The following is an 18030-nucleotide window of genomic DNA, read 5'->3' on the forward strand; positions in this document are numbered from 1 at the left end:
GCCTCAGCATCACATCCCTGCTCTTGTATTCTAGACCTCTTGAAATGAATGCTAACGTTGTATTTGTGTTCCTCACCACCCAAGTCCCTCTGCATCTCAGATTTTTAGGATTTCTCCCTGTTTAGAAAATAATCTGCACATTTACTTCTTCTCCCAAGGTACCGGATCATGCAATTTTCCAACATTTAATTTCATTTGCCATTTTCTTGTCCATTCTCCTAATCTATCTAAGTCCTTCTGCATCCTACCTGTTTCCTCAACACTACCTGCCCCTCTACCAATCTTTGTATCATCTTCAGACTTGGCAACAAAGCCATCTATTCCATCATCTAAATCATTGATATGCAGCATAAAAAGAAGTGGTCCCAACACTGACCCTTGTGGAGCACCACTAGTCACTGGCAGCCAACCAGACAAAGATCCTTCTATTCCCACTCGCAGCCTCCTACCAATCAGTCAATGCTCTAAACATGCCAGTAACTTTCCTGTCATACCATGGGCTCTTAAATTGGTATGCAGTGTCATGTGTGGTGCCTTCCGAAAATCCACATATACAACATCCATTGCATCCCCTTTATCTATCCTAGTTGTAATCTCCACAAAGAATTACAACAGATTCATCAGAAAACCATGCTGACTTTGTCCTATCTCATCCTGTGTTACCAAGTACTCCATAATCTCATCCTTAACATTAGCTTTGACTTCCCTTGCCAGCCATGGTTGTACTGTTTTGCCAGTTCAGCATTTTTTTTTTGTTTTTGGAAACAAAGATTTTCCGAGAAAATCTTATGGCGGTGCTTTGGAAGGATAGATTAGAGAGCTCCTCTAGGGAGACCATTTGGGTGGAATTGAAGAATGGGAAAGGTGCAGTAACACTGATAGGAATGTATTATAGGCCACCTAATGGGGCGCGTGAGTTGGAAGAGCAAATGTGTAAGGAGATAGCAGATATTTGTAGTAAACACAAGGTGGTGATTGTGGGAGATTTTAATTTTCCACACGTAGACTGGGAAGCTCATTCTGTAAAAGGGCTGGATGGTTTAGAGTTTGTGAAATGTGTGCAGGATAGTTTTTTGCAACAATACATAGAAGTACCGACTAGAGATGGGGCAGTGTTGGATCTCCTGTTAGGGAATGCGATAGGTCAGCTGACAGATGTATGTGTTGGGGAGCACTTCGGGTCCAGTGATCACAATAGCATTAGCTTCAATATAATTATGGAGAAGGACAGGACTGGACCTAGAGTTGAGATTTTTGATTGGAGAAAGGCTAACTTTGAGGGGATGCAAAGGGATTTAGAGAGAGTGGATTGGGTCAAGCTGTTTTATGGGAAGGATGTAATAGAGAAATGGAGGTCATTTAAGGGTGAAATTATGAGGGTACAGAATCTTTATGTTCCTGTTAGGGTGAAAGGAAAGGTTAAAGGTTTGAGAGCACCATGGTTTTCAAGGGATATTAGAAATTTGGTTCAGAAAAAGAGGGATGTCTACAATAGATATAGGCAGCATGGAGTAAAGGAATTGCTCAAGGAATATAAAGAATGTAAAAGGAATCTTAAGAAAGAGATTAGAAAAGCTAAAAGAAGATACGAGGTTGGTTTGGCAAATAAGGTGAAAGTAAATCCGAAAGGTTTCTACAGTTATATTAAAAGCAAGAGGATAGTGAGGGATAAAATTGGCCCCTTAGAGAATCAGAGTGGTCAGCTATGTGTGGAACCGAAGGAGATGGGAGAGATTTTGAATGATTTCTTCTCTTCGGTATTCACTAAGGAGAAGGATATTGAATTGTCTAAGGTGTGGGAAACAAATAAGGAAGTTATGGAACCTATGACAATTAGAGGTGGAGGTACTGGGGCTTTTAAGAAATTTAAAAGTGGATAAATCTCCGGGTCCTGACAGGATATTCCCCAGGACCTTGAGGGAAGTTTGTGTAGAAATAGCAGGAGCTCTGACGGAGATCTTTAATATGTCATTAGAAACGGGGATTGTGCCGGAGGATTGGCGTATTGCTCATGTGGTTCCATTGTTTAAAAAGGGTTCTAGAAGGAAGCCTAGCAATTATAGACCTGTCAGTTTGACATCAGTGGTGGGTAAATTAATGGTAAGTATTCTTAGAGATAGTATTTATAATTATCTGGATAGACGGGATCTGATTAGAAGTAGCAAGCATGGATTTGTGCGTGGAAGATCATGTTTGACAAACCTTATTGAATTTTTTGAAGAAGTTACGAGGAATGTTGACGAGGGTAAGGCAGTGGATGTAGTCTATATGGACTTCAGCAAAGCCTTTGACAAAGTTCCATATGGAAGGTTAGTTAAGAAGGTTCAGTCGTTAGGTATTAATGCTGGAGTAATAAAATGGATTCAATAGTGGCTAGATGGGAGATGCCAGAGAGTAGTGGTGGATAATTGTTTATCGGGATGGAGGCCGGTGACTAGCGGGGTGCCTCAGGGATCTGTTTTGGGCCCAATGTTGTTTGTAATATACATAAATGATCTGGATGATGGGGTGGTAAATTGGATTAGTAAGTATGCCGATGATACTAAGGTAGGAGGTGTTGTGGATAATGAGGTGGATTTTCAAAGCTTGCAGGGAGATTTATGCCGGTTAGAAGAATGGGCTGAACGTTGGCAGATGGAGTTTAATGCTGAGAAGTGTGAGGTTCTACATTTTGGCAGGAATAATCCAAATAGAACATACAGAGTAAATGGTAGGGCATTGAGGAATGCAGAGGAACAGAGAGATCTAGGAATAACTGTGCATAGTTCCCTGAAAGTGGAGTCTCATGTAGATAGGGTGGTGAAGAGGGCTTTTGGAACGCTGGCCTTTATAAATCAAAGCATTGAGTACAGAAGTTGGGACGTAATGCTAAAGTTGTACAAGGCATTGGTAAGGCCAAATTTGGAATATTGTGTGCAGTTCTGGTCACCGAATTATAGGAAAGATATCAATAAATTAGAGAGAGTGCAGAGACGATTTACTAGGATGTTACCTGGGTTTCAGCAATTAAGTTACAGAGAAAGGTTGAACAAGTTAGATCTCTATTCATTAGAGCGTAGAAGGTTAAGGGGGGATTTGATCGAGGTATTTAAAATTTTGAGAGGGATAGATAGAGTTGACGTGAACAGGCTGTTTCCATTGAGAGTAGGGGAGATTCAAACTAGAGGACATGATTTGAGAGTTAGGGGGCAGAAGTTTAAGGGAAACATGAGGGGGTATTTCTTTACTCAAAGAGTGATAGCTGTGTGGAATGAGCTTCCTGTAGAAGTAGTAGAGGCCAGTTCAGTTGTGTCATTTAAGGTAAAATTGGATAGGTATATGGACAGGAAAGGAGTGGAGGGTTATGGGCTGAGTGCGGGTAGGTGGGACTAGGTGAGATTAAGGGTTCGGCACGGACTAGGAGGGCCAAGATGGCCTGTTTCCGTGCTGTGATTGTTATATGGTTATAATAAACCTATCCTGCACCTTCCTTACTTCTCCAAGAAACTCATGTCATTGCTGCTCTGCTGACATCCCTGCCAGCATCTCCTTCTGATTTACTTTGGCCAACTCCTCTTTCATACCACTGTAATTTCCTTCACTCCACTGAAATACTGCTACGTCAGACTTTACTTTCTCCCTATCAAACTTCAATTGAACTCATTCGTATTGTGATCACTGGCTCCAAAAGATTCTTTTACCTTAAGCACCCTACTCACTTTTAGTTCATCACATAACACCCAATCCAGTATAGCTGATCCCCTAGTAGGCTCGATGACAAACTGCTCTAAAAAGCTATCTCTTAGGCATTCAATAACATAACTCTTTTGAGATCCATTTCCAACCTGAATTTTCCAATCGACAATACATGTTGAAATCTCCCATGACTATTGTAACATTGCCCTTTTGACATGCCTTTTCTATTTCCCATTGTAATCTCTGTCCACATCCCAGCTACTGTTGGGAGGCCTGTATATAACTGCCATCAGTGTCCTTTTAGACTTACAGTTTCTGAACTCAACCCACAGGATTCAACATTATCCAATCCTATGTCACACCTTTCTAATGATTTGATGTCATTCTTTACCAGCAGAGCCATGCCACCCCCTCTGCCTACCTTCCTATCCCTCTGATACAATGTGTAACCTTGGACTTTCAGCTCCCAACTACAGTCATCTTTCAACCACGATTCTGTGATGGCCACAACATCATACCTGACAACCTGCAATAGCGTAACAAGATCATCCACCTTATTTCTTATGCTCCATGTATTGAGATATCACACTTTGAGTACTGTATTTACCACCTACTTTGATTCTGCATCCCTTATGCGCTGATGCTCAGCCTGCTAGCTACAATTTTGTTCTATATCTTCCTGCCCTTCCTGAAAGTCTGACTGCACACTATCTGTGCTTTTTTTACTGCCCATCTTGTCCTGAGTTCCTTCACTCAGGTTCCCATCCCCCTGCCAAATTAGCCCTGCACATCAAATTATCCTGTTTCTACCCTCACTGGTGCGTGGCAAAGCTAGCATTCAGAAATTACTACCGGTTGATGGGAGAATTAAGTCTTTCTGTCGCTACCATCCTGTTATCGGAATACAGTTTTACTGGTAATCTCATCAATGGGGAATGTAAAAGCCGTATCGAATTCCTGCTCAGGTAAATCAGATTTGACTGACCTCCTGGTGTGCATCAGATTTTAATAAATCACCTGTTATTTCCAACGCCAAATCTGGGTGATCTCACAGTTTGCTCTGATAGAGGGGGAGGATTTAAAAGGGACTAGAGCAGAATAATTTTCCACACACTGAATGGTGAGTATATGGAACAAGTTGCCAGAGGAAATGGTTAAGGCAGTTACAACTCCAATATTTAAACAGGGTCAAATGTTTAGACAGGTCAGGGGTCAAATGTAGTTAAATGTGAATAGCTCAGGAAGACACTTAGGTTAGCTCATACAAGATAGCCAAAGGGCATTTTTCTGAGCTCAATAATTCTGTGGCATTTTGAGTCTTCTATTATTACAACTTTACATCTTCTGGACAAGGGATCTTGGGTCCAAATCCATTGAACCCTCAAAGTTACCACACAAGTTGATAGGATAGTTAAGAAGGCCTTCATGAATCACAGGGAACTAAGCTCCAAGTGGGGCAACATTCCCTCATGTCCAGCTACACCTCCAAACTACGCTGTGGCAGAGAATTCTGTGGGTGGGGGAGAGAAGAGTCGGTAACCGGGGGGGGGGGGGGGGGAGTCAGTGATGGGGGAGAGTGTCTGTGGACTGTGACAGGGGATTCAGTGGGTGAAGGGGACAGTGTCTGTCCCGGTGGGAGGGGCAGCAGGCTGAGGGTAGCAAACACCAACAGAATCAACAAACTCATTCGTAAGGCCAGTGACGTTGTGGGGGTGGAACTGGACTCTCTGACGGTGGTGTCTGAAAAGAGGATGCTGTCCAAGTTGCATGCCATCTTGGACAATGTTTCCCATCCACTCCATAATGTACTGGTTAGGCACAGGAGTACATTCAGCCAGAGACTCATTCCACCGAGATGTAACACTGAGCGTCATAGGAAGTCATTTACAACTTTACAACTCCTCCCTCGAAGTGTCAGACACCCTGAGCCAATAGTCTGGTCCTGGACTTATTTCCACTTGGCATGATTAACTTACTATTATTTAATTATTTATGGCTTTTTATCGCTATATTTCTACACTATTCTTGGTTGGTGCGGCTGTAACGAAACCCAATTTCCCTCGGGATCAATAAAGTGTGTCTGTCTGTCTGTCTTCAGCAGGTTGGGGGAGTTGGTGACGGGAGTGCTTGTGGGCTGTGGGAGGGGAGAGCTGGTGAAGGGGGAGAGTGTATGCGAGCTGTGGGAGGGGAATTAGTGGGTGCAGAGAGCCTCAGACAGGGGATAATCACACAAAGTAAAATTCCAACATACCTGTCTATTTTCACTGGAGTAAAAAATCTGAAGCGTATAAAGTCACCAGCCACTGGAGTGAACGCCCAGAAAAAGTCCTCTCCCAGGTAAGCCTTTTCCAGAGTGAAGTGCTGATAGGTTTTGAGGCTGGATGTTACCTCTGCCGGGGGGTTGGAATGTCCTTTATGCAAGGCATGTTTTCCAAAGTCCTTATCCTGGGAAGATCAATGAGATGGTGTGTGGTTAACATGATGCTAACACAGCTTGGAGCATCAAAGTTGGGAGATCAATTCCAATGCTGTCTGAAAGGAGTTTGTACATCTTTCTGTAACCCTCTGGATGCTCTACTTCCTTCCTACATTGCAATATCGTACCAGTTAGTAGGTTAATTAGCCGTAGTACAGCTGGCATTGAATTGGTGGGATGCTGTTTGGTACGTCTCGAAGGGCAGAAGAGCCGGTTCTGTGTGGTATTTCTAAATATATAAATAAACAGTAACATGTAAACAAAAAACAAAACTGCTCACGTACAAAGTCAAATGAAAGGCTGGAGATACTCAGCATCGGTGCAGAGGGGTAAAAGGACTTACATGAGTACAAGGAAGTGTTTGAAAGTGCAGAGAAGGTGGATAGCAAGGACCAACAGGTAGTTTAAGAGTGATACAGGGGTGCAAGTCCACAACACCCTGAAAGTAGCAACACGAGTGGATTTGGTGGTAAAGAAAGGCGAAGCCTCAAAAGGTTGGCATCCATCATGAAAGATCCCCATCATCCAGGATATGCCCTCTACTAATTGTTACCATCATGGAGGAGGTACTAGAGCCTGAAGACACACACTCAGCATTTCAGGAACTGTTTCTTTCCCTCTGCCATCAGATTTCTGAATGGACAATAATAAACCCATGAACATGACCTCGTGATTTTTTTCTTTTTTTTTGCATTACTAACTTAACATATACATACATACACACACACACACACACACACACACACACACACACTTATGTATGTATGTAGGTATATGTACATATAATCTAATTGCAATTCCATTTTTTAAAATTATGATGTATTCCAATGTACTGCTGTGACAAAAACAACATATTTCACAACCTATGCCAGTGATATTAAACTTGATTCTGATTCTGAAAGGTGGCGTATAGTATGTTTGCTTTCATTTGTCGTGGTGGTAAGAATATAGAATACTGTCAACACATTGTGGGCAAGCTGTTTCCCAGACTAACAGTCCTTGTCATAATGCTACTATGCTCCAATGTGTCAGCTGCATAGAGGAGAGAAATTGTGACCTTCCCAGCAGAGAGAGCTAGTTCTGCCCTGCAGAGTGAAGAGAGCTCCTGTCCTTCCCTGCAGAGTGAAGAGAGCTCCTGTCCTTCCCTGCACAGTGAAGAGAGCTCCTGTCCTTCCCTGCAGAGTGCAGAGAGCTCCTGTTCTACCCTGCAGAGTGAAGAGAGCTCCTGTCCTTCCCTGCAGAGTGAAGAGAGCTCCTGTCCTTCCCTGCAGAGTGCAGAGAGCTCCTGTTCTACCCTGCAGAGTGAAGAGAGCTCCTGTCCTTCCCTGCAGAGTGGAGAGAGCTCCTGTCCTTCCCTGCAGAGGAGAGAGCTCTTGTCCTTCCCTGCAGAGTGCTCCTGTCCTTCCCTGCAGAGTGAAGAGAGCTCCTGTCCTTCCCTGCAGAGTGAAGAGAGCTCCTGTCCTTCCCTGCAGAGTGAAGACAGCTCCTGTCCTTCCCTGCAGAGTGGAGAGAGCTCCTGTCCTTCCCTGCACAGGGGAGAGAGCTCCTGTCCTTCCCTGCAGAGTGAAGAGAGCTCCTGTCCATCCCTGCAGAGTGGAGAGAGCTCCTGTCCTTCCCTGCAGAGTGGAGAGAGCTCCTGTCCTTCCCTGCAGAGGGGAGAGAGCTCCTGTCCTTCCCTGCAGAGTGAAGAGAGCACCTGTCCTTCCCTGCAGAGGGGAGAGAGCTCCTGTCCTTCACTGCAGAGTGGAGAGAGCTCCTGTCCTTCCCTGCAGAGGAGAGAGCTCCTGTCCTTCCCTGCAGAGTGAAGAGAGCTCCTGTCCTTCCCTGCAGAGTGAAGAGAGAGCTCCTGTCCTTACCTGCAGAGGAGAGAGCTCCTGTCCTTCCCTGCAGAGGAGAGAGCTCCTGTCCTTCCCTGCAGAGTGAAGAGAGCTCCTGTCCTTCCCTGCAGAGTGGAGAGAGCTCCTGTCCTTCACTGCAGAGGAGAGAGCTCCTGTCCTTCCCTGCAGAGGAGAGAGCTCCTGTCCTTCCCTGCAGAGTGGAGAGAGCTCCTGTTCTTCCCTGCACAGGGGAGAGAGCTCCTGTCCTTCCCTGCAGAGGGGAGAGAGCTCCTGTCCTTCCCTGCAGAGTGAAGAGAGCTCCTGTCCTTCCCTGCAGAGGGGAGAGAGCTCCTGTCCTTCCCTGCAGAGTGAAGAGAGCTCCTGTCCTTCCCTGCAGAGTGAAGAGAGCTCCTGTTCTTCCCTGCAGAGTGGAGAGAGCTCCTGTCCTTCCCTGCAGAGTGAAGAGAGCTCCTGTTCTTCCCTGCACAGGGGAGAGAGCTCCTGTCCTTCCCTGCAGAGTGAAGAGAGCTCCTGTTCTTCCCTGCACAGGGGAGAGAGCTCCTGTCCTTCCCTGCAGAGTGAAGAGAGCTCCTGTCCGTCCCTGCAGAAGGGAGAGAGCTCCTGTCCTTCCCTGCAGAGGGGAGAGAGCTCCTGTCCTTCCCTGCAGAGGAGAGAGCTCCTGTCCTTCCCTGCAGAGGGGAGAGAGCTCCTGTCCTTCCCTGCAGAGTGAAGAGAGCTCCTGTCCTTCCCTGCAGAGTGGAGAGTGCTCCTGTCCTTCCCTGCAGACTGGAGAGAGCTCCTGTCTTTCCCTGCAGAGTGGAGAGAGCTCCTGTCCTTCCCTGCAGACTGGAGAGAGCTCCTGTCTTTCCCTGCAGAGTGGAGAGAGCTCCTGTCCTTCCCGGCGGAGTGGAGAGAGCTCCTGTCCTTCCCTGCAGACTGGAGAGAGCTCCTGTCTTTGCCTGCAGAGTGGAGAGAGCTCCTGTCCTTCCCTGCAGAGTGGAGAGATCTCCTGTTCTTCCCTGCAGAGGGGAGAGAGCTCCTGTCCTTCCCTGCAGAGGGGAGAGAGCTCCTGTCCTTCCCTGCAGAGGGGAGAGAGCTCCTGTCCTTCCCTGCAGTGAAGAGAGCTCTTGTCCTTCCCTGCAGAGGAGAGAGCTCCTGTCCTTCCCTGCAGAGAGGAGAGAGCTCCTGTCCTTCCCTGCAGAGTGCAGAGAGCTCCTGTTCTACCCTGCAGAGTGAAGAGAGCTCCTGTCCTTCCCTGCAGAGTGGAGAGAGCTCCTGTCCTTCCCTGCAGAGGAGAGAGCTCTTGTCCTTCCCTGCAGAGTGCTCCTGTCCTTCCCTGCAGAGTGAAGAGAGCTCCTGTCCTTCCCTGCAGAGTGAAGAGAGCTCCTGTCCTTCCCTGCAGAGTGAAGACAGCTCCTGTCCTTCCCTGCAGAGTGGAGAGAGCTCCTGTCCTTCCCTGCACAGGGGAGAGAGCTCCTGTCCTTCCCTGCAGAGTGAAGAGAGCTCCTGTCCATCCCTGCAGAGTGGAGAGAGCTCCTGTCCTTCCCTGCAGAGTGGAGAGAGCTCCTGTCCTTCCCTGCAGAGGGGAGAGAGCTCCTGTCCTTCCCTGCAGAGTGAAGAGAGCACCTGTCCTTCCCTGCAGAGGGGAGAGAGCTCCTGTCCTTCACTGCAGAGTGGAGAGAGCTCCTGTCCTTCCCTGCAGAGGAGAGAGCTCCTGTCCTTCCCTGCAGAGTGAAGAGAGCTCCTGTCCTTCCCTGCAGAGTGAAGAGAGAGCTCCTGTCCTTACCTGCAGAGGAGAGAGCTCCTGTCCTTCCCTGCAGAGGAGAGAGCTCCTGTCCTTCCCTGCAGAGTGAAGAGAGCTCCTGTCCTTCCCTGCAGAGTGGAGAGAGCTCCTGTCCTTCACTGCAGAGGAGAGAGCTCCTGTCCTTCCCTGCAGAGGAGAGAGCTCCTGTCCTTCCCTGCAGAGTGGAGAGAGCTCCTGTTCTTCCCTGCACAGGGGAGAGAGCTCCTGTCCTTCCCTGCAGAGGGGAGAGAGCTCCTGTCCTTCCCTGCAGAGTGAAGAGAGCTCCTGTCCTTCCCTGCAGAGGGGAGAGAGCTCCTGTCCTTCCCTGCAGAGTGAAGAGAGCTCCTGTCCTTCCCTGCAGAGTGAAGAGAGCTCCTGTTCTTCCCTGCAGAGTGGAGAGAGCTCCTGTCCTTCCCTGCAGAGTGAAGAGAGCTCCTGTTCTTCCCTGCACAGGGGAGAGAGCTCCTGTCCTTCCCTGCAGAGTGAAGAGAGCTCCTGTTCTTCCCTGCACAGGGGAGAGAGCTCCTGTCCTTCCCTGCAGAGTGAAGAGAGCTCCTGTCCGTCCCTGCAGAAGGGAGAGAGCTCCTGTCCTTCCCTGCAGAGGGGAGAGAGCTCCTGTCCTTCCCTGCAGAGGAGAGAGCTCCTGTCCTTCCCTGCAGAGGGGAGAGAGCTCCTGTCCTTCCCTGCAGAGTGAAGAGAGCTCCTGTCCTTCCCTGCAGAGTGGAGAGTGCTCCTGTCCTTCCCTGCAGACTGGAGAGAGCTCCTGTCTTTCCCTGCAGAGTGGAGAGAGCTCCTGTCCTTCCCTGCAGACTGGAGAGAGCTCCTGTCTTTCCCTGCAGAGTGGAGAGAGCTCCTGTCCTTCCCGGCGGAGTGGAGAGAGCTCCTGTCCTTCCCTGCAGACTGGAGAGAGCTCCTGTCTTTGCCTGCAGAGTGGAGAGAGCTCCTGTCCTTCCCTGCAGAGTGGAGAGATCTCCTGTTCTTCCCTGCAGAGGGGAGAGAGCTCCTGTCCTTCCCTGCAGAGGGGAGAGAGCTCCTGTCCTTCCCTGCAGAGGGGAGAGAGCTCCTGTCCTTCCCTGCAGTGAAGAGAGCTCTTGTCCTTCCCTGCAGAGGAGAGAGCTCCTGTCCTTCCCTGCAGAGAGGAGAGAGCTCCTGTTCTTCCCTGCACAGGGGAGAGAGCTCCTGTCCTTCCCTGCAGAGGGGAGAGAGCTCCTGTCCTTCCCTGCAGAGTGGAGAGAGCTCCTGTCCTTCCCTGCAGAGTGCAGAGAGCTCCTGTCCTTCCCTGCAGCGTGGAGAGAGCTCCTGTCCTTCCCTGCAGAGTGGAGAGAGCTCCTGTCCTTCACTGCAGAGTGGAGAGAGCTCCTGTCCTTCCCTGCAGAGTGGAGAGAGCTCCTGTCCTTCCCTGCAGAGGGGAGAGAGCTCCTGTCCTTCCCTGCAGAGGGGAGAGAGCTCCTGTCCTTCCCTGCAGAGTGAAGAGAGCACCTGTCCTTCCCTGCAGAGGGGAGAGAGCACCTGTCCTTCCCTGCAGAGGGGAGAGAGCTCCTGTCCTTCCCTGCAGAGGGGAGAGAGCTCCTGTCCTTCTCTGCAGAGGGGAGAGAGCTCCTGTCCTTCCCTGCAGAGGGGAGAGAGCTCCTGTCCTTCCCTGCAGAGGGGAGAGAGCTCCTGTTCTTCCCTGCACAGGGGAAGACAGCTCCTGTCCTTCCCTGCAGAGGAGAGAGCTCCTGTCCTTCCCTGCAGAGTGGAGAGAGCTCCTGTTCTTCCCTGCGCAGGGGAGAGAGCTCCTGTCCTTCCCTGCAGAGGGGAGAGAGCTCTTGTCCTTCCCTGCAGAGTGAAGAGAGCTCCTGTCCTTCCCTGCAGAGTGGAGAGAGCTCCTGTCCTTCCCTGCAGAGGAGAGAGCTCCTGTCCTTCCCTGCAGAGTGAAGAGAGCTCCTGTCCTTCCCTGCAGAGGAGAGAGCTCCTGTCCTTCCCTGCAGAGTGGAGAGAGCTCCTGTCCTTCCCTGCAGAGTGGAGAGATCTCCTGTTCTTCCCTGCAGAGTGGAGAGAGCTCCTGTCCTTCCCTGCAGAGTGAAGAGAGAGCTCCTGTCCTTCCCTGCAGAGGGGAGAGAGCACCTGTCCTTCCCTGCAGAGGGGAGAGAGCTCCTGTCCTTCCCTGCAGAGGAGAGAGCTCCTGTCCTTCCCTGCAGAGGGGAGAGAGCTCCTGTCCTTCCCTGCAGAATGGAGAGAGCTCCTGTCCTTCCCTGCAGAGTGGAGAGAGCTCCTGTCCTTCCCTGCAGAGGAGAGAGCTCCTGTCCATCCCTGCAGAGGAGAGAGCTCCTGTCCTTCCCTGCAGAGTGAAGGGAGCTCCTGTCCTTCCCTGCAGAGTGAAGAGAGCTCCTGTCCTTCCCTGCAGAGTGAAGAGAGCTTCTGTCCTTCCCTGCAGAGTGGAGAGAGCTCCTGTCCTTCCCTGCAGAGGGAAGAGAGAGCTCCTGTCCTTCCCTGCAGAGTGGAGAGAGCTCCTGTCCTTCCCTGCAGAGTGAAGAGAGCTCCTGTCCTTCTCTGCAGAGTGAAGAGAGCTCCTGTCCTTCCCTGCAGAGGAGAGAGCTCCTGTCCTTCCCTGCAGAGGAGAGAGCTCCTGTCCTTCCCTGCAGAGTGAAGGGAGCTCCTGTCCTTCCCTGCAGAGTGAAGAGAGCTCCTGTCCTTCCCTGCAGAGTGAAGAGAGCTCCTGTCCTTCCCTGCAGAGTGGAGAGAGCTCCTGTCCTTCCCTGCAGAGGGAAGAGAGAGCTCCTGTCCTTCCCTGCAGAGTGGAGAGAGCTCCTGTCCTTCCCTGCAGAGTGAAGAGAGCTCCTGTCCTTCTCTGCAGAGTGAAGAGAGCTCCTGTCCTTCCCTGCAGAGGGGAGAGAGCTCCTGTCCTTCCCTGCACAGAGAGAGGGAACTAATGAACCTTGCTGTTGGATGTTACAGAACCAGATGAGCTTTCATATTCATCATTAGCGATTTTAGATTTTTATGGACTGAATTCAAAGTCCCCACTGCTTTGGGTTGCGGATTACAAGCACAGTAATGGAACATATGGTTACTGTACCCCATTGGGCTCTGAGATATTTACATTTCATTGTCAAACAACCAATACATTGTTGAAATTCCTAAACCCAGAATTATATTAGAATTTGCTAATACAAAGTTATCACTTAGTAATTACATTCTTTCCTCAGTAATTGACAGTGGAATAATTGAATTTGAGTATAACGAAATGAATAATGAATTAAATATCAGCTCAACTTGATTATTTCAAGTGCATTTGAACCTATTTGGGAGTTATAGGCTGATCCAGCACAGAATTAGGCGTTTCAGCCCATTGAAGTTGTGCTGAATATAAACGATGTGACAAATAAAGCTAATATTATAAAACTAATCACTATCATAAACATCAATCGAACCCTTCCCTCCCACATAACCCTCCATTTTTCTATCATCTATGTGCCTATCTAAGAGTTTCTTAAATGTTTTAATGTAACTACCACCACCCCGGCAATATGTTCCATACACCCTCTACACTGTATAAAAAAACCTACCTGATATCCCCCCCCCACCGTACTTTCCTCCAGTCTCCTTAAAATGATGCCCCCTTGTATGAGCCATTTCTACTTTGGGAAATAGTCTCTGTCTATACACTTGATCTTTGCCTCTTCTCATCTTGTACGCCTCTGTCAAATCACCTCTCATCCTCCTTCACTCCAAAGGGAAAAGCCCTAGTCCACTCAGCTTTCCTTGTAAGATCTTAAAGAAAAAAAATAATCTGCACATCTTTCTGATGAAATCAAATTCAAAAGATAGTAGAATGCTAGAAATCAAACAAAGAAAGGAAAGGTTGAATAGGTTAGCATTTAAAATCCTTGAACCGAGGAGAACGATGGGAGATTTGATAGAGATATACAAAATTACAAAGGGTATAGAAACATAGAAAACCTACAACACAATACAGGCCCTTCGCTCCACAATGCTGTGCCGAACATGTCCTTACTTAGGAATTACCCAGGGTTACCCATAGCCCTCTATTCTTCTGAGCTCCATGTACCTATCCTGGAGCCTCTTAAAAGACCCTATTATATCCACCTCCACCACCATCGCCGGCAGCCCATTCCACACACTCACCACTCTCTGTGTAAAAAAACTTACCCCTGACATCTCCTCTGTACCTACTGCCCAGCATCTTAAAACTGTGCCCTGTTGTTTCAACCAGTTCAGCTCTGGGGAAAAGCTTCTGACTCTCCACACAATCAATCCCTCTCATCATCTTATACACCTCTATCAGGTTACCTCTCATCCTTTGTCGCTCCAGGGAGAAAAGGTCAAGTTCACCCAACCTATTCTCATAAGGCATGCTCCCCAATCCAGGCAACATCCTTGTAAATCTCCTCTGCACCCTTTCTACATCCTTCCTACAGTGAGGTGACCAGAACTGAGCTCAGTACTCCAAGTGGGCTCTGACCAGGGTGCTATACAGCTGTAACATTACCTCTTGGCTCTTGAACTCAATTCCACGATTGACGAAGGCCAATGCACCGTATGCCTTTTCAACCAGTCAACCTGCGTAGCTGCTTTGAGTGTCCTATGGACTCGGACCCCAAAATCCTCTGATTCTCCACACTGACAAGAGTCTTTCCATTAATACTTTATTCTGCCATTGTATTTGACCTACCAAAATGAACCACCTCACACCTGCCATTTCTCAGCCCAGTTTAGCATCCTATCAATGTCCCCCAGTAACCTCTGACAGCCCTCCACACTATCCACAACACACCCAACCTTTGTGTCATCAGCAAGTTTACTAACCCATCCCTCCACTTCCTCATCCAGGTCATTTATAAAAATCACGAAGTGTAAGGGTCCCAGAACAGATCCCCAAGGCACACCACTGGTCACCGACAATCCATGCAGAATATGACCCGTCTACAACCACTCTTTGCCTTCTGTGGACAAGCTAATTCTGGATCCACAAGGAAAAGTCCCCTTGGATCCCATGCCTCCTTACTTTCTCAATAAGCCTTGCATGGAGTACCTTATCAAATGTCTTGCTGAAATCCATATAGACTACATCTACTGCTCTACCTTCATCAATGTGTTTAGTCACATCCTCAAAAAATTCAATCAGGCTTGTAAGGTATGACCTGCCTTTGACAAAGCCATGCTGACTACTCCTAATCATATTATGCCTCTCATAAATCCTGCCTCTTAGGATCTTTTCCACCAACTTACCAACCACTGAAGTAAGACTCATTGGTCTATAATTTCCTGGGCTATCTCTACTCCTTTTCTTAAATAAGGGAACAACATCTGCAACCCTCCAATCTTCCAGAACCTCTCCCGTCCCCATTGATGATGCAAAGATCATTGTCAGAGGTTCAACAATCTCTTCAGTCACCTCTCACAGTAGCCTGGGGGTATATCTTGTCCAGTCCCAATGACTTATCCAACTTGATGCTTTCCAAAAGTTCCAGCATATCCTCTTTCTTAATGTTTATATGCTCAAGTTTTTCAGTCCACTGTAAGCCATCCCCACAATCGCCAAATTCCTATTCCTTAGTGAATAATGAAGCAAAGTATTCATTAAGTATCTCTGCTATCTCCTCCAGTTCCATACACACTTTTCCACTGTCACACTTGATTGGTCCTATTCTCTCACATCTTATCCTCTTGCTCTTCACATACTTGTAGAATGCCTTGGGGTTTTCCTTAATCCTGCCCGCCAAGGCCTTCTCATGGCGCCTTCTGGTTCTCCTTATTTCATTCTTCAGCTCCTACTGCTGGCCTAATAATTTTCTAGATTTCTTTCCCACCTAGTTTTTTGAACCTTTTGTAAGCTTTTCTTTCCTTCTTGGCTAGATTTTTAACAGCCTTTGTACACCACGGTTCCTGTACCCTACCATTCTTTCCCTGTCTCATTGGAATTTACCTTTGCAGAACGCCACACAAATATCCCTTGAACATTTGCCACATTTCTGCCATGCATTTCCCTGAGAACATCTGTTCCCAATTTATGCTTTGAAGTTCCTGCCTGATATCTTCATATTTCCCCTGACCACAATTAAATACTTCTTTAACTTGTCATTTCCTATTCCAATGTTATGGTAAAGGAGATAGAATTGTGATCACTATCTCCAAAATGCTCTCCCACTGAGAGATCTGACACCTGACCAGGTTCATTTCCGAATTACAGATCATATACAGCCTCTCCTCTTGTAGGCTTATCTATATATTGTGTCAGAAAACCTTCTTGAACACACCTAACAAACTCCACCCCAACTAAACCCCTTGCTCTAGGGAGATGCCAATCAATATTTGGGAAATTAAAATCTCCCACCATGACAACCCTGTTATTATTACACCTTTCCAGAATCTGTCTCCCAATCTGCTCCTCAATATCCCTGTTACTATTGGGTGGTCTATAAAAAACACCCAGTAGAGTTTTTGATCCCCTTCTGTTTCTAATTTCACCCACAGGGACTCCGTAGACAACCTCCATGTCCTCCTCCTTTCTGCATCCGTGACACTATCTCTGATCAGCAGTGCCACGCCCCCACCTCTTTGCCTTCCCTCCCTGTCCTTTCTGAAACATCTAAAGCCTGGCACTCGGAGTAACCATTCCTGCCCCTGCACCATCCAAGTCTCTGTAATGGCCACAACATCATAGCTCCAGGTACTGATCCACGCTCTAAGCTCATCCACTTTGTTCATGATGCTTCTTATATTAAAATAGACACATCTCAAACCATCAGTCTGAGCACATCACTTGGCTATCCTTCTCCTATGTACATATAGGCAGAGGCTAAAGAGCAAACCCCAGAAATAAGCACAACAAAGAGGTGGTTGTGTGAGGCAAAACAGTGGCAACGAGATTGCTTTGAGTTGGTGGACCGGGCCATATCCAAGGACTCATGAGAGGATCTAACTGAATATACCACAGTTGTCCCAGACTTTATAAAAACAGTTATAGATGAGTGAGTCCCCGCAAAATCATTCAATCTTCCCCAATTTGAAACCCTGGATGGACCATGAGATCGGCAATCTGCTGAGAGCCAGATCGGTGGCATTCAGGTCTGGTGACCAAGCAAGATACAAGACATCCAAGTATGATCTCCAAAAGCCATCTCACAGGCGAAGTGGCAATTCCAGACCAAACTTGAATCACTGAAGGAAGCTCAACAATTCCGGCAGGGTTGAATACCACCACTTCTTACAAAATGAAATGAAGTGACATAGGTGACAACAAGGCTTTTCTCTCAGATGAGCTCAATGCCTTCAATGCTTGCTTTGACTGTCAAAACACGGAGGAACCTTCACAAACTCCCACCCTGTGCTTTCAGTTACTGAGGCCGAAATAACAGCATTCTTCAGGAGACTGGAATATACACTGGAATTTAGAAAGATGAGAGGGGACCTGATTGAAACAAATAAAATTATTAAGGGAGTGGACACGCTAGAAGAAGGAAACATGTTCCCGATGTTGGGGGAGTTCAGAACCAGAGGCTACAGTTTAAGAATAAGGGGTAGGCCACTTGGAACAAAGTTGAGGAAAAATCTTTTCACCCAGAGAGTTGTGGATCTGTGGAATGCTCTGCCTCAGAAGGCAGTGGAGGCCGAGTCTCTGGATGCATTCAAGGAAGAGTTCGATAGAGCTCTTATAGATAGCGGGGTCAAGGGATATGGGGAGAAGGCAGGAACGGGGTACCGATTGTGGATGATCAGCCATGATCACATTGAATGGCAGTGCTGGCTCAAAGGGCCGAATGGCCTACTCCTGCACCTACTGAATTCTAAAATGGCGCCGCAGATGGCGGCCTCGGTGCCAAGCTCTCTGACTTTTTGTGTGTTTTTGTGTCTTTTTATTGTTTTTGTTCAAGCGGATTCAGTCATATTCAGCAGGGATGAGCTCCTGAACACCAGGCAGCTCATTAACAACTACCTTCCAACTTTCCACTCTGACCCGAATAGTTTTTCTGAGATCTTGGTCGGCGGAGCAGCGGCTCTGTATGGATTATGGAAGAGTCGTAAACGAGGGAAGAGAGCCGGTGCGCTTGTTAAACTGAGACTGCGGGGATTCTGCACTGCGCTCCCAGCGATACACCTCGCCAACGTTGGCTCTCTTCCTAATAAGTTGGACGAGCTGCTTCTTCTGACTTTGCGAATTCTGCGGCTCTTTGTTTCACTGAAACGTGGCTCGGTGATTCCGTTCCGGACGGAGGTCTGCACGTCCCCGGCTTCCAGCTGCTGCGAGCGGACCGCGTCACGGAGTTATCGGGGAA

The 18030-nt window shown here is 47.9% G+C and overlaps 1 protein-coding gene across 2 annotated transcripts in view; it reads right to left on the reverse strand.

Annotated features, from left to right (window-relative positions):
• Nucleotides 1-18030, reverse strand: part of mgat4b (alpha-1,3-mannosyl-glycoprotein 4-beta-N-acetylglucosaminyltransferase B) — a 305024-nt gene that overhangs the window by 27672 nt on the left and 259322 nt on the right. For both annotated transcript variants that reach the window (XM_059990693.1, XM_059990694.1), the window contains exon 11: nt 5927-6120. In XM_059990693.1, coding sequence (XP_059846676.1) covers nt 5927-6120 — 194 coding nt within the window. The remainder of the gene's footprint in view (nt 1-5926; nt 6121-18030) is intronic.

This window comes from Hypanus sabinus, chromosome 15, assembly GCF_030144855.1.
Source record: "Hypanus sabinus isolate sHypSab1 chromosome 15, sHypSab1.hap1, whole genome shotgun sequence".
In the NCBI taxonomy this organism is placed as follows: Eukaryota; Metazoa; Chordata; class Chondrichthyes; order Myliobatiformes; family Dasyatidae; genus Hypanus; species Hypanus sabinus.